The 14,326-nt window shown below is 39.5% G+C and overlaps 1 protein-coding gene across 1 annotated transcript in view; it reads left to right on the top strand.

Moving 5' to 3' along the window:
* UVSSA (UV-stimulated scaffold protein A) overlaps positions 1-13,921 on the top strand; it is a gene marked incomplete at its 5' end in the record, with an annotated part of 46,884 nt that extends 32,963 nt beyond the window's left edge. The window contains 5 exon segments of the mRNA XM_010188098.1: positions 1-123; positions 4,633-4,816; positions 5,457-5,568; positions 9,804-9,987; positions 13,636-13,921. The exon segment at positions 1-123 is cut by the window's left edge and continues 8 nt beyond it. Coding sequence (XP_010186400.1) covers positions 1-123; positions 4,633-4,816; positions 5,457-5,568; positions 9,804-9,987; positions 13,636-13,729 — 697 coding nt within the window.
* Positions 13,922-14,326: the final 405 nt, after the last annotated feature.

Genomic DNA, 14,326 nt, shown 5'->3' with positions numbered 1-14,326 from the left:
GGAAGAGCCTGAAAGTAAGAGAAGAAAACTGCAAGAAGAAAGAGCTAAAGCTCCCCTCATGCCTTTTGGATTAGATCTTCACTACTGGGGACAGGATCAGCCAAGCACTGGGAAGATTCTCAAGTAATGCTCTTTTTCTTTTAAGACAAATTAAACAAATATATAGATTTACTTGTACTCAGAGGTCATGCAGTGGGGTGACTGCTACTGCTTTTGATAATTACTTTTTGTTCTTTCCCGTGTGTTGTAGGACCCATAAACAAAGTCAGAAATTCTGCCTTTAAATGTTATTTATTTTGAGAAGATGTGATACTAATTAAATATCCTTTGATGCTTCAAAGCACATTTTTTCCTGCTCTTTTCATGTTTGTTTATTATTTGCAGCATGGCATCGCTTACTCCAATTTAAATTGGTACCTCATTATGCAAAGTGCTGTGCAAGTAGATGATAGACGTTCCCTCTGCAAGAGACTTTACAGTCTAAATAAATAGCAGGCAAGGTAGGAGAAAGGCTAGGGGTTGTTGGGAGTATTTTTCCAGACTTTATAGAGTGGTAACTGAGGAAATTGATACGCTTGTTCAGTCACACAAGAAATAGGTGGCACTTACAGGATCTGAATATGGCTCTGTATGTTTCTGTATGAATTTGTTTCTAGCAGTCAGTTTTTGAAACCTCTTTTTTAGCACTGGTTATTCCTATATGAAAGTTGGGGTGCAAAGTCCTTTAAAGAACTTCAGTATCGGTGTGTACCATACCTGGCTTGAAAAAGGCAAAAAGCAGTGTCTGGCTGAGTTCAAATGAAACTCTCATAATCTCTTCCACTTAGTTTGTTTTCTTATTAAAACAAACAAACAACCTCAATTCATACTTGCAGTGTTATGATAGTGTTTGGAGAAAGGAACAAGAGGAAAGCCTTGACCCTGCACCTGATTGCATAAAATTCTGAATATCTTTTAAATTATTGAAAGCCACTGAAATTTGTTACAGAATAGGGCTTCAACACAGCCACTCCAAGCTTTGGGTTCTGTCTCATGTGGTGTAAGCTTTTCAAAGTCTATAAAATGGTTAAGATTTTCAGCAGGGCTTTAAGAAGCATTTGTCTGTGATAATGCCAAAAAGGTAGTAAGGCTTTATTTTACATTGCAAATGAGTTATTCAAGTCATAAGTGAAATCGGAAGCATATTTCACTGTCTGTCTACCCTGTGCTGTACTGTTTTATTTTTATGCTTTCCAATAAAATAGAGGGCACACTTCTGAACCTTATAGTCTATAACTACAGATATGGCAATCTAACTAAAGATAATTTAAGTAACTCTGCACACACAGTGCCATTGACCCCCGAGTATAAAATATATTTATTGAAAAATTAAGGTAGTCATTGGCCAACTCCTTTAACTTTTCTGTATGCACACAATACTGTCTGAGAAGCCTGGGGAGAGAAAAAGCAAACCTAAAAACCAGAGAGCACATGATGAATGTGCATGGAATTTTTAAAATCTGAAGTGAAAAAGCCTTTCCCCTTCACCTATTTAACACTACACTCACTTAATTACAGCATTTAGGACAAATTAACATTTTGATAGTGAGAATGCAGCTACCAGGAAGATTATTTTCTGCAGAAGCTTTGTTTAACTGGTAAATGGTGAAGAGTCACCTTCTCTAGTAACTCCAGTTACTGCAGCCAACTCTCTAACTGTGGGCGTTACAGAAAGTTTACGCTGAACCCTTTTTCCCACTTCTGCCTTCACACACACAACTCATTAAGGTAGTTTAAGAACTGTTAAAATGGGTTTTAGAAAGCTGTAGACTTTTTGGGGGTGATGGATAATACTGTAGAGACTGCTATGCCAGCTTAACCAACTCTTTTGGGTAGCAGGGGCCTTCCAAACTCCTCTGCCCCTCTTGGGATCAGAGTAACGGAGCTGGTGCAGCACTCCTTATGGCCGTGACTAGGATATCTGAATTAACTCGTTTAGCCCTTGCTCCAGGATCTCTGTGTACATCATACTGGTTTTAGAATTTATATTTACTCAGGCTTATTATAAGCTTACCATCATCTTAGGAATTAAACTGATATAAATTTGTTGAAAGAGTGCAACACTTCTCCAGTGGCTGGACTTCCTTTTAGATTTCAGTTAACCATTACTTGTCTCTTTTTCCTTCTGTTGTACAGCTGTGTAATTTCCATTAAACCCTCTGTTATTTGTCTAGGTCATATGAGTGTGGTGTTGATCTTCCAGTTGATTCTCTTCCCCTTTTGATGCCTCTTATAAAAAGGTTGTACTTGTCACATGCATCATTTTTTCAAACAAAGATCTCATGTTCTGCCTTTTTAAGGCATTGCTGGAGTTACAGCAGCAGGAAATCAGAAAACTTTGGGAGTTACACTGCTTTGATCTTTTCTCACCTGCTATACGTCATGCTGGGAGAAAATAATCTGTGTGTTTGTAGTAAATAATAAAAGTTATTAATATCTGTGTGGGAATTAGGCAGTTTTAAAGTCCAGCTTCCAAATACTCATCAATGATATATAAAGTAAAACATAATTTTAGTTTCCTGGAAATGTGTTGGATGGGGGAAAGTAAAAACATTAAACAGATCTTTCTCCTAATTGGAAAGGACAGCAGGCACAGCTGTTAAATGCTTCTTCATGCTCATGTAACTGTAGTTTGATAACTTAGGCAGCGGGTGGGGGATTTCAGACCACCAAAGGACTTCAGAATTTTACTAAAAGAGTCTGTGAGGCTGCTTTGCACATAGAAATCCCGTATAGTGTCTTTTTAGGAAGGCTTTTCCCTCCTTGTATTTGTAAGGTAACTGAGCGAACAAGAAACTTGTTTCATTTTTTTAACTACTGCCTGTTATACAATATTGCCACGTAATTTCTGAAGCTAAAATACTGTACCATTCAAATGTTTGACAAAATTAGTACTGGTATATTATAAAGATTCTTGGAGCTTTTTTCTTTAAGCTCTATTTTGCAGAAGGTGTGTGATTGAGAACGTTTTCTTTTTAAAACCAAGAATTGTGAAAAATGTTTGTGTTACTATGTTAAATGTTGAACCAGCCTCCACTGTAACTCTTCTGCCTTTTTTCCTAATTTACCAGAATTAAGCCACTTGTACTTCATGGCAGGTTAGAATTTTTCTGGTGCTAGCAAGGTGTATTTCTTAAAGAAATTATTGAATAGGATGAATCTCTTTAACAAGAATTTCCCTTGTTGAACATTTTTCTGATTATTGGGAAAATCGTAGAATTATTTAATCCCTTCTTAAACCTAGTTCTAATATCTTCACATAGTTTTACATGGTCAAATATTGCAGTAAAACCAGCAGCTATTTATGTTGTAGGTTGCTACGGTCAGATGAAATTCTCCAGTTTTATTTTATTTTCTTTTTACTTGTCATCTGCTGAAAACTTGCTTAGATAAAATGCATCAAAACTTTTCAGCCCCACTAAAGTAATTATTTAATTATTCGTTTATGTGCTTAGTGAATTGAGGTGGTTGTGATTAGTGAAGCCAGTGTTCACATGTATATGGCTCTGCAGTCCACAGAAGGCAAAGTCTCTGAAGAAGGAATGGTACCCAAGGATATTAATGAGTGAGGGGAATTGGATATGGATAGAGAAAATCCTCTCAAATCAGGCTAGGACTCACTGGATGGAGAGCAGTGGGGAAGAAAGGGACTGTAAAGTGTCCTTTATGAATTTTAAGTCCTTATGTAGACATCTGTCATCTAGATATCTCCATTTTGGTTGCAATAAGCCACACACATTAGTTTAGCTGTATTTTTTTCTCTTTAACTTCATATTTCTTTACATTTGGGATGAGGTTGTTGTTGTTTAACTTCACATGTCTTTAAGTTAGATGCTGAAGTTTAAGCTGGTCACCCTATAAATTCTCTTTGTGAATAGGAGGAAAAGACATTTGCCATGAGAGACACAGTCATTCTGTCCTAAGATTAGCATCTAAAATGAGTTAGGTAATTTTTCTCTGGGGTTGTCTATTTCTCATTATAGACTATTGGCAGCCTAGGGTTGCTAAAATGAAATTATTTTAATACTGTTGAGAACATTTGAAAGTACTACACCACTCAAGGGTCCCTGCTCCCCTTCTCTCCCACTCCCCACATCCACTGGCATGGTATTAATCTTCTTTCCACCAGATTAACATTATACATTTATTTATATGTCTGTAAATACAACTAAGATCTCTAATTTTAAAACAGATTTTCAATGGATTAGCTTAATTTCCTGGAGGAACACCCTATAATTTTCTTAGACTTCTGAACAGTGTAGAGAAGAACCTGGAAGAAAATCTCTGTAAGGCTCAGCTGATTGTTTGCTCTCTTCCTTGGTCCAAGTATTTCGCAATGTACTCTGATTATGCTAAAACTTTAATAGGTTAGCAGGTTAAACAAGAAAGCAATACTAGGTGGGCTCTGGTGATATTTTAAAAACATCTTCATAATATAGGAGTCATAAGAAAGAATGGTAGATTCCCAGGTTTTTCTAATTCACTAGTAAAGCTTTCCTTTCTTTTATGTATAAGCTTACCACGGGATGATACTGGGATCTTTATGTGCTTTCTTGCAACTTTATGAATAATTTTCATTTGTTATTTTCCCAGATTTACTTCTGAGCATCGATTCTGGGCACCCAGTGAAGTAGAGGAAGAAGTGGAAAATAAAGAAATAACGGAAATGCTAAACACTAGATACATAACATTTGCTGGCAAGTTTGAACCAGTGAAGCATAAATGTCGAGCGCCAATGCCTGATGGACGTCTGTGTGAAAGACAAGACCGGATTAAGGTGGGCACCAAGTAACATAACTTCCAGGATGTGTGCTCTGTGGAGAAGATCTCATTAAAACATATCCATAAAAGTTTATTTTGCATTGTAAATACAGCTCAAGGGAGTGAAAGATGATTGCATGTGGAGAAGCTTGCTGTTGATATCTGCTTCAGATGAGAAGCATCCTTTCTGTAAGGAAGCTGTAAACACTTAAAGAACTCCCAAATATTTTTGGCATTCCTCACCGGTATTTATATTGTATTTATCACTGTGATGTTTGAGTACCTGACAGGGAAGCACAGGTGGTTAGTTGTTTCCCAGAAAGCTTTCCTCATTTAGAGGCATATTTGATATGAACTGTTTTTAGATATGTGGGTGTTTGAGGGGCAAAGTGATTTTGTTTACAAATTAGGTCTTATGAAAGTTAAATCGTACACAGCCTCAAAATATGAGCCCTACTGAGCAGAAATACTTATATTCCTGTTCTTCTTGTATTAAGTGAGATTGAAGGGTCTTAATGCACTAAAATAATTTAAATGGGATTGTTACAGGATAGGGATGTAGCATAAACAACAAAATACAGCGCAACGCTGAACAATGTGGAAGCATTTTTTTTAATTCAAAAGTTTTGAGATTTTTATTCCTTTTCTTTCTGAAGTGCCCTTTCCATGGAAGGATAATTCCTCGGGATGAATCCGGGATTCCCATTAATGCAGAGGACAGAGCCAGAGAAGAAAAGATGCGGTTTGAGAAGCAAGCAGCTCAGCCAGGTTTGTGTCTTCATAGCATCTTAAAGTAAAAATATTAGGCAGGGGTGGGAGATAGGCTTTAAATATAAGTGTAATATCTTTATTTTATACGTTTGTATATACATTGTATACAATATCTACAAAATATTTACAATCCATATAATAATTGTATATATTGCATCTACAATATATTGTATCTACACCATTGTTTAAAAACAGTGGGGGTAGGGAGCAAAACTAATGGCCTTCTCCTTGCATCCTGGTTGCCGCTTTCAGGTGTGCGGTGCTCTGGAGGGAAGGCTCATCCTTCCCCAAGATTATCTGGGCATTTTTAGCCAGGAGAAAGCTCTGGACTCCTAGGTAAGGAACGCAGCGAATGACATGGACAGCAAGCAATGAATACACAGATAGGAAAACTTCCAAGGAGAATAAGAGGCTTTTTTGCACAGTTTCCATCCTTGTCCAGGTGGAGGGGAGTGCACTAAACTGGCATCCAGTCAACAGCATGGGGACAGCTGGGCTGTCACAGCGAAACCAGGGCAGAGGTGTGGATGTTGTGCTAAAAAGGAAAGGTCCCAAGTTAATTACGACAAACTAAGACTGGCAAATTAAACCAGTAGGTGTTCTTGAGGGACTAGTTTCAAACTGGAAACTAATACTCTGGTATAAAAATCACTTGCACTGAAAAATATTGATTTTTTTTTTTCTGTGAAATTGCCATTGCTGAAGGCTAGACATAATATTTATTTTTATTACAGTGTCAGCGCTGTGTTGTTAGAGGCTTCTCACCTCTGCCCCACAAGGATGTGTACGTTAGTCCCAAACCAGTGTTGACATCGCTGCGTTGCATTATTGAGTGCCGTTGTTAAGCTGAGATGTCATACAGAGGTCCCTCCTGTCTGTCTGGGGAGACACTGAACAAGCTGTGGCACTTAATTTATGGGACAGAACCTTACAGGTTTCTAAGGTCGTACATATATCAGACGTCACCAAATACTTTTATCCACTGCTTTTTGTTGCTTGCTTTTTTTTTCTGCTCCTCAGTATCTTTATATTTGCTTTGCATTTTCATCAGCCTTTTACAATGGTCTTTAGTTTGTTTAATTTGGGACTTGTGGTCTGGGGGCTGTGTTTGGTTGGTTTGCTTTGGGGTTTGGCTTTTCCTTACAAAAGGCTTGAAGCAAGTCAGAGCAGTGCTGCTGTGGAAAATGTACGAGTAAAAACCCACTGTCTACAGTAAGTGCTTTGGTCTTACGATTGACAACATCATTTGCTAATGATGACAGTTTGAAAAATACCAAATATTAAAATTTGAGGATCAGTTGCACGGTTAAATTGCATCAAAATTCTTCCTACGACTTTTTTTCCTACTGGATGGCAGATTTATTTTCATCCTTGCATGGTTGAAGGGGAAAACAATTATGTAAAAGTAATACAGTTTGTGTGATAATGGCTGTGTTTTGACAACACTGTCATTGCTATTATGGAGCATTTTTTAACGTGGTATAAAATGTTAAACTCCAGCTAATGTCCACAAAACGGTGCTTTGAGCTCTTTGGTCCTGAAACAGTGAATCAGGTGGCATTACACTGACCTGCTAATCTGCAGTGTTCATCCTTTTCCAATAGTTCGCACACAGGAGCAAATTAAGTGCCTATTTTTTGTGTCAACCCTGAAGAGTATCTGGTTTTTCAGCCCTTAGTGACTTGTTAACAAACAGGTATCGGGACAGGCTGGTGAAGGCAGGCCGCTGGCCAGTCAGATGTGAAATAGCATCTCTTTACTAACTACAGTATTGATTCCCGCCTACCCTTGCAAACTGTGTAATTTTCTTTTCCCTGCTGCTAAACTCAGTAACAATGTATGAAGAGCTTTAGGGGCCCATCAATGCTCAAAAAGCCTGCTCTTCCCTGGCATTCTATTGATTTTTCTCAAAGGCTTTTAAATTGCTCCTTCATTTTACTCAAATGCTCATTTCATCTCTACTGGATGCCGGCATTTTTTCGTTGTGTTTAAACAATTGCTCCATTCACTGGGTTCCTAAACTGTGACGCCTTCTTATTACTGGGAGATAAACTGTTTAGACAGTTTTCCTTAATCTTGGATTAATCGTTCCTGTATCTGAATTGTGCTGTTCTGTATTCCTTCACTACGGGGGAAAAAAAAAAAGTCTGTGAGGTCTTATGATCTATCAAGTATATGTGCTCTATTTTCTCCCTCTATGCTTCCCCCGCTCCGTTCTTGCACAGCTTCATTTTCCTCGTGCTTTTCGGTGTGTCGGATTTTAATCAGTCCTTGCTTTCATGTGTCGTAGTATGTTAAATCTAACCTTTCCTTGGAACACTGCTCTGGTGTTCCTAAACACCGTGCTCTTAAGTGAGGACATTGCCTCTCACCTTCCTGAAATGTTGTTACCGATATTTGTCACTCAGTGACCATCTTGATGTACAAGTATACAAATTGTATAGCTGTGTACCACTGTTTATTTTTCTATGTCTGTGTAGATGTTGAATAAGCATAGGAGATACTTGGTGTTAGAATTTCTGCAGGCAGCAGAGGCTGACTGACATACAGGACACGATATGACAAATGTCTGGTGGTTAAAATGCAGAACTCTGACACTTATGCTGCGTTTGGACCGTGTTGCTCATCGAAGTGATACTTGCTACGTTTTTCCCCAACCCATATGCTCAAAATCTTTATAAAGCAATGCAACTTTTTCTAAATTTCCACTTGAAGATACCTATCCTCTATCCGCATTTTTACTTTACTTGGTGCTACATTAACTTGTCCTGATATGCAAGACTCTACGCTGAAGGAGGAAGACCACTGCTTCCTCAAAGAGTTTGCAGTCTAAATTATTCATGCTTTTTCCCGGGGTGGCATCTATGATCATAACCCATTTACAGTGTATGGCTGGGTTCTGAAGCATTAACATTTTAATAAAACTGTAAAACAAGTTTTTGATGAGAGAGATTAATTCTTGTGCAATTGTCAAGAGAAAAAACTTGATTTAGAGACTTATACTGAGAAACTGCGGGATACTTAAAAAGCAGTATCTTTTTCAGATACAAAATTGGGCTCATGGCAACAGGGTCGTCTTGTCTTGCTCCAGAATGTTCTCGAGGTGCCAGATACCAGTTGCATGTTTTGAGGCAAATATGATCTTTGATGGAAAAATGTTATTGTGTGCAGATGCATCCACCCTACTAAAGACCTGAGAAAGACCCAACAAAAGCAGTGCTAAAGTTTCTGGCCCTGGTGGCGCCAGGACTGCCTCCCCCCTCACAGCTCGTGTCTGGTCCACACAGTGAGGGTCAAAGGCGGGAAAGTCGGGGTCCTCAGCCAGTAGGGGCTGACATGACCATGTATTGACCACAGATCAGATTCGACCAGGGTATAAACGAGGCCCCATCAGAGGACTCATTTGGGTCGGTCCTCCTCGGAGCAGCGGGTCTGCAGTCGGGGACTCTCCCCTTGAGTTGGGACGCCACTTAAGGTAACTTCTCGAGATTGAGAGCCCTCCCTTTTTTGGTGAGTGAGTGAGTGCACATTTTGGATCGTTTGGCCAAAAACTTAAGAATTCTTAACTCAGTTGTGTCTGGTAATATTCCCAACCAGCACATCGAACCTGTATTTGTTGAATGTCAGTGGGATGTTGTTTTTGTGAATGAAGTTTTGTCTGCTTCATTTCAGTTGCAGATTAAAGCTTGTTTGAGTTCATTATTTGTGTGCGTGTAGCCATTTTGGTGCGATTCCGTGACATTTTAATTGACATAGTCGGCTACAACGTTGTCACCCCCACTCTACTCAAAAGTTGATATATTCCATTTTTTTAATCTTTATTTTGAAGCTTATTCAGAATTTATTTCTGGAGATCAGTTCCTCAGGTACGTTGTTGGCATTTTGTTCCATTTCTAAATAATAGTCACTGTATTTATGTCACCTCTCCTACCTGGAATAGTTTCCTTGGAGTTTTGCTACTGTACTACTGTGAGAGCTTGACTGAAGTCTTCCTACAGAACAGTTTTATCTACAGCAGCTAAAATTAGATACAAATCCCAGACTGGCTGGGTTTTTTCATCAAGATCTGTCATTTTGGGTAACTGCTTTATCCTCCCCTTCCCTTGTGTAGGCAGCTTACAGCACAGTGACTCTGCCCTCGCCCGGTGCTGACAAGAACCTGTATCTTAGCAGACTGCAATTTCTGCCTGGGTTTGTAGTTTCAAAGTGCTTGGTTTTTGTCTTTTAAACAGAGTGGCGAGATCCAGATTTCATGAGAGAAGTTGAAGCAGCTACAGGCGTGGATCTTGGTTCCTCCAAAACTAATGGAAAAGGAGAGAAAAAGAAAGGGAAGAAGAAAAAATACCCAAATCTAACAGACTTGAAGCAGCAGGCTAACACTTCTCGTTCCCGGCTTGGGAAGAAAGTCTTCAATAAGTAAGACGTTTATGTTCTCTAAAACCAGTTAAATTGCTGTTTCCCTTTGTTTTAATGGTACTTTATATTTCTACATTGACATGCACTTACTAAACCACTCTCTTCGCTAGCTGCAGAGCAGGAAGGCCTTCCATAAGAGTAGAGTAGCAGGTACTGATGACTAAGGGTGTTTCTTTGAGAATGATTTTCAGCTAATTTACAAAATTTCCCTCTAAAGGTTTTTTTCCGTTCTTATAATTATTTTTTTTAATCCTTTAATTGCTGTAATGGCTTCTCTGGATGACTATTTGTTAATCAGGTCGATGTTACTTCAGATGTGCAAATAGTACTGGATCTGGAAAGAAAATGTGTGCAGAGGAGCACAGCATACAGCATCAGACACACTGTAGTAGTGTAGATGGAGTGAAAATTAAGTTCTTCCTTTTGAAAGCCTGAGATGGGCAGTCCTGAGCAGATCTTCAATTAACAACAGGATCTGTCAAAAACCTTCTGACATGTAGCTGTGCCTTGATGGTTGCCCTTGAGCTTCTGGTATATGCTCAGAGACCTTCCCAAAATCTGAACTGCTGCCTGGGCTTCCTGGGTATTTTCTCTCCCTGTTGGGTATCCTCAACTGCCAGCTCGTACACACGGTGATCCTGTCCTGGGTATTATTCAGTGACACACTGCCACTGCATTTCTCTCCTCCTTTACTGAAAATGCATTCTCAGTAAAGAAAAATATTTGAATCCTTGTGTTACGGTCCTTGAGTGCTTAACTCTTTTGTAAATATCAAGGACTGGAACCTGCTGCAGGCCTGTTTTCGGTGTAAGAGTTTGGAGATTATTATTCCCTCTGTGGGACACATGTGGACACAGTGTTCTTCCCATGATGGTGCTGTTTCTATCCATCTCCCTTTCCTCCCAGTACACGTGCTCTTGGCCTACATTTAGCTCAAGAAGAAGCCATGTGGATGGCACTGGCATTTAGACATTTCAAACAAAGGTGTGTCCCTGACTTACTGAGACGTGAGTTAACTTTAAAGCAGGCACGCTAGCTCATGTGGGATTGGGAGCCTACCAACCAACCCAGAGACCTGAATAGGTTTTATACGGTATGGTATCTCCATATGTCCACTCTGTTGCACTGTTTCTGATCTCTAGTCTTGGTTAGATGTGAGTGCAGCATAAATTTGCCGAAGCATGCTCTGTCTTTATCAAATGAGAAGCAGCTGCAGCTATTTGAAGAGTTTCACATGTCAGAAATGAAGTAGTCAAGGAGAAGTGTAAAGCTGTCAAATCAAAAAAGCAAAATTATTATTATTATAAATTCATCAATGCTAGGTTATTCCCTAAACATGCTGGATGAGTTGAACAGCATCCAAGGCACAATATTTGTTTAAACTGTATTTTTCCTTTTCTGATGTAATGGTTTTAATAACAAAGCCAAATCCACATTGCTTTTGGTTACAGAAATAGCACATTTTCTGTGAAATTCTCATGTTGCCTGATCTTAGAAGTCAGAGACATACAGTTCTAATGATCAGAAGTTCATATTAGCTTTAACAAAATGAATTTTAAGAGCTGGTTTTGGCTTACTATGGTTTGTGCTAATGACTTAGAGTGCGTGTTAGTGCCAGGCATCGGGAATCAAACCTGTCATGTTTTAATAGGTTTCATGCTTTGCAGCACTAAACAAGATGATAACCTTGGCTCCTTATAACAACCCCAAATTACTTGAAATGTATAGGTGATAAACCCAGGCTCTAGTCTGCCAATAAAGTTAAGTGAAATTGCACACAGATCATCAAAGTGGGATCTCATTTCATTTACAGTATCGCACAATCCAGTGGTGCTAATGTAAAACCTACATGACATGAAAGTGTCAAGGCCGCTCTGCACTGCTAAAGGCTCACTTTTCTCCTACCAATTAGGCAATATTTGAGGTGCAAAACCATGACCACATTTTCCTTACGCTGGTAACTTTATTGGCAGAATTTTGTTGAAAATATACCTCTTCCAAGGTGTTCTTTTCAGAATGTTGGCTTTCATTACAGTTGCTGCTGAGAAAACCTTTAATCCCACTGTTTAGAAGCATTATGAAGAAGTAGCCTCTGTTTTCAGATGTTTCAAAACTGCTTTTAAAATGAAGCTGTTACAGAGAGCAGTTTGCTATTTCAGCTTGCAGAAGCAAGAGCTAACAACGGGAGCAGAGCTGGAGCAGTGCATAGGGCCTGGTCCTGACAAGGGCTGGTCCACGCTACCTGGTGGGTGCCTTGTCCTCATTTTACCGCACAGTCTGCAGCAGCATCCTCAGGAGCGATAAAGGCAGACAGGGACAATGTAGAGTCTAACAGATAGCACCGACTTGAAACCATCCACTTTGTGTGACAGAACTTGCTGACTGCTTTTCTGATGTAGAGATGAAAGGAGACGTCAAATACTGCCAAGTTCTTAACTGGGACATAGTCCCTCAAACCAAGCCCTTCTGTGGGGGCAGATGTACACAGCAGATCATTCTCCTGATTTCTGCTGCTGCCTTTCTTTTCCCTCTGGCACTGTGAACCCCTTCCTCTGCCTTCACAATAAGGGATATGTGAGCCTGCTCTCTCTATGCTTTTTATGAGACTCTACGGCTCCTGTTCATGCTGTCTAGGCATCATTTTCCCCACCTTCATGCAAGTGTCTTCACTCGCCCAGTTCAAAAGCATAGCAGCCGTTCCCAAAAGAAGGGAAATCTCTAGGTACCTTTTTTACTGTGAGGGAGCAGTGGCAGTAGAAAAAGAGCAGCAATGTGGGTGCAAACCCTCATCAGATGTAAGAGCACCTTAGAATCTCTAAAGTTCATTCCTTTCTTTCCTTTTTGAACCTGAGGACCACTCCAGAGCTGCCTTCAAACACATCACAGGGCATGAATGCTTATATACCACCAGGTAGCAGAGATCCCATTCCACTTTGTGAGAATGAGATACTGGACATACTGTCATGGCTATACAAAATTTTAAGTACTGAGCTGTCCTACAACATTACTTTATTCCTCTGCACAGAGAGACATGACAATCTCTGCTGTCTTCCTAAACTAGTGTTGTGCTCATGGCTTAAATAGTTGCTGCTCAGGAATGGGGATGCTGCTGGGGTGAGCAAGAGCCTTACTCTGCCCACAGCTGATGAAATGGGCTTTCAGTAACCCGTGAAAGGGAAGTTGCTCAGTGACTTGTAGTTACATGAACCGAACAGCAAGCCCTTCACTCACAAAAACATTCTGGATTCTGCAGGATGGATTTTGTCAGGGTTTCTGTTGGGTTTTTTAGATCCTGTTTTAGATACTTTTAGGGTTTTTTTCCCTGAGAACAGTTAAGTGCTTTTGAAAATCAAACTTGCTATGTTTGACTATCAGAAATAATGCTAGGAGGGTGGAATGCAGAGTCATTAAACTGAAAGACTTTAATTTGTTTACTCCTGTTAATAAAATCATTGCTGAATTAAACTATTTGTATTGCTGCAGCTAATTTAGTTAACAAGACAAATTTGTTCGGCCTCATCAGTGCAGTGTTCAGCAGCCTGGTAGTGATTAATCATAGTTCATTTTTTCCGCAGAGTTCATAAACATACTCCGAGATTGTGTGGAATCAACATAACCGGGTTGTTTTGGGTTTTTTTTCTCTTTCAGAGGTGCTATGAAACGAGTGGTGAAAGCAATGAACCGAATGGACCAAAGAAAGCACGAGAAGTTTGCCAACCAGTTTAACTACGCACTGAATTAAATTGTAATAAAATGAAGGGCAAAGAAGATTAACAAGAGTGTGGCTCCACAAAACCTTTATCACAGATCTTCATATTTACACTGAAATACTGTGCTGGGTGCATTTTTGCTGGGGTGATTTTATAGATTGTTTTCAACTTTAACTTATTTGGTAATGGACATTAATTTTGGCAAAGATGTGGTGGTGTGGAATGGAATATATTTAAGTTGATAATTATTTGAAATGTACATGAAATAGAGCATGTGTTATGACTTGTACATACTCGGGGTGAAATGCTCAGGTTTGGGGTTTTTTTCCTTCCTAAGGGTCTCATGTAATTTATACCTCCTTTGCCAACGTGCATGTTGTAATTTGCCTCTGCTTTCATATCTTCAGAAAAAGGATGCCTTGGAAACTGTTAGATTTGTACCAGAGATGGCAATGCATGGAGTATTTGCTCAGTCTACTGTTCTAGACGGTGTAACCACATCGAGCAGCACAGCGGCTCCTGCAGTACCTCTAAAGACATCACGTGTACACACTGAAAAAAAATAATCCAAATCAACTGCTGCCTTCAGACAATGAATGGAGTAGAGTTTGATTTCAGCAAACTGAAAT

Source organism: Mesitornis unicolor, unplaced genomic scaffold (assembly GCF_000695765.1).
Source record: "Mesitornis unicolor isolate BGI_N332 unplaced genomic scaffold, ASM69576v1 scaffold327, whole genome shotgun sequence".
Taxonomy (NCBI): domain Eukaryota; kingdom Metazoa; phylum Chordata; class Aves; order Mesitornithiformes; family Mesitornithidae; genus Mesitornis; species Mesitornis unicolor.
The sequence above is the reverse complement of the archived record's forward strand: the minus strand, read 5'-3'. Positions and strand labels throughout refer to the sequence as shown.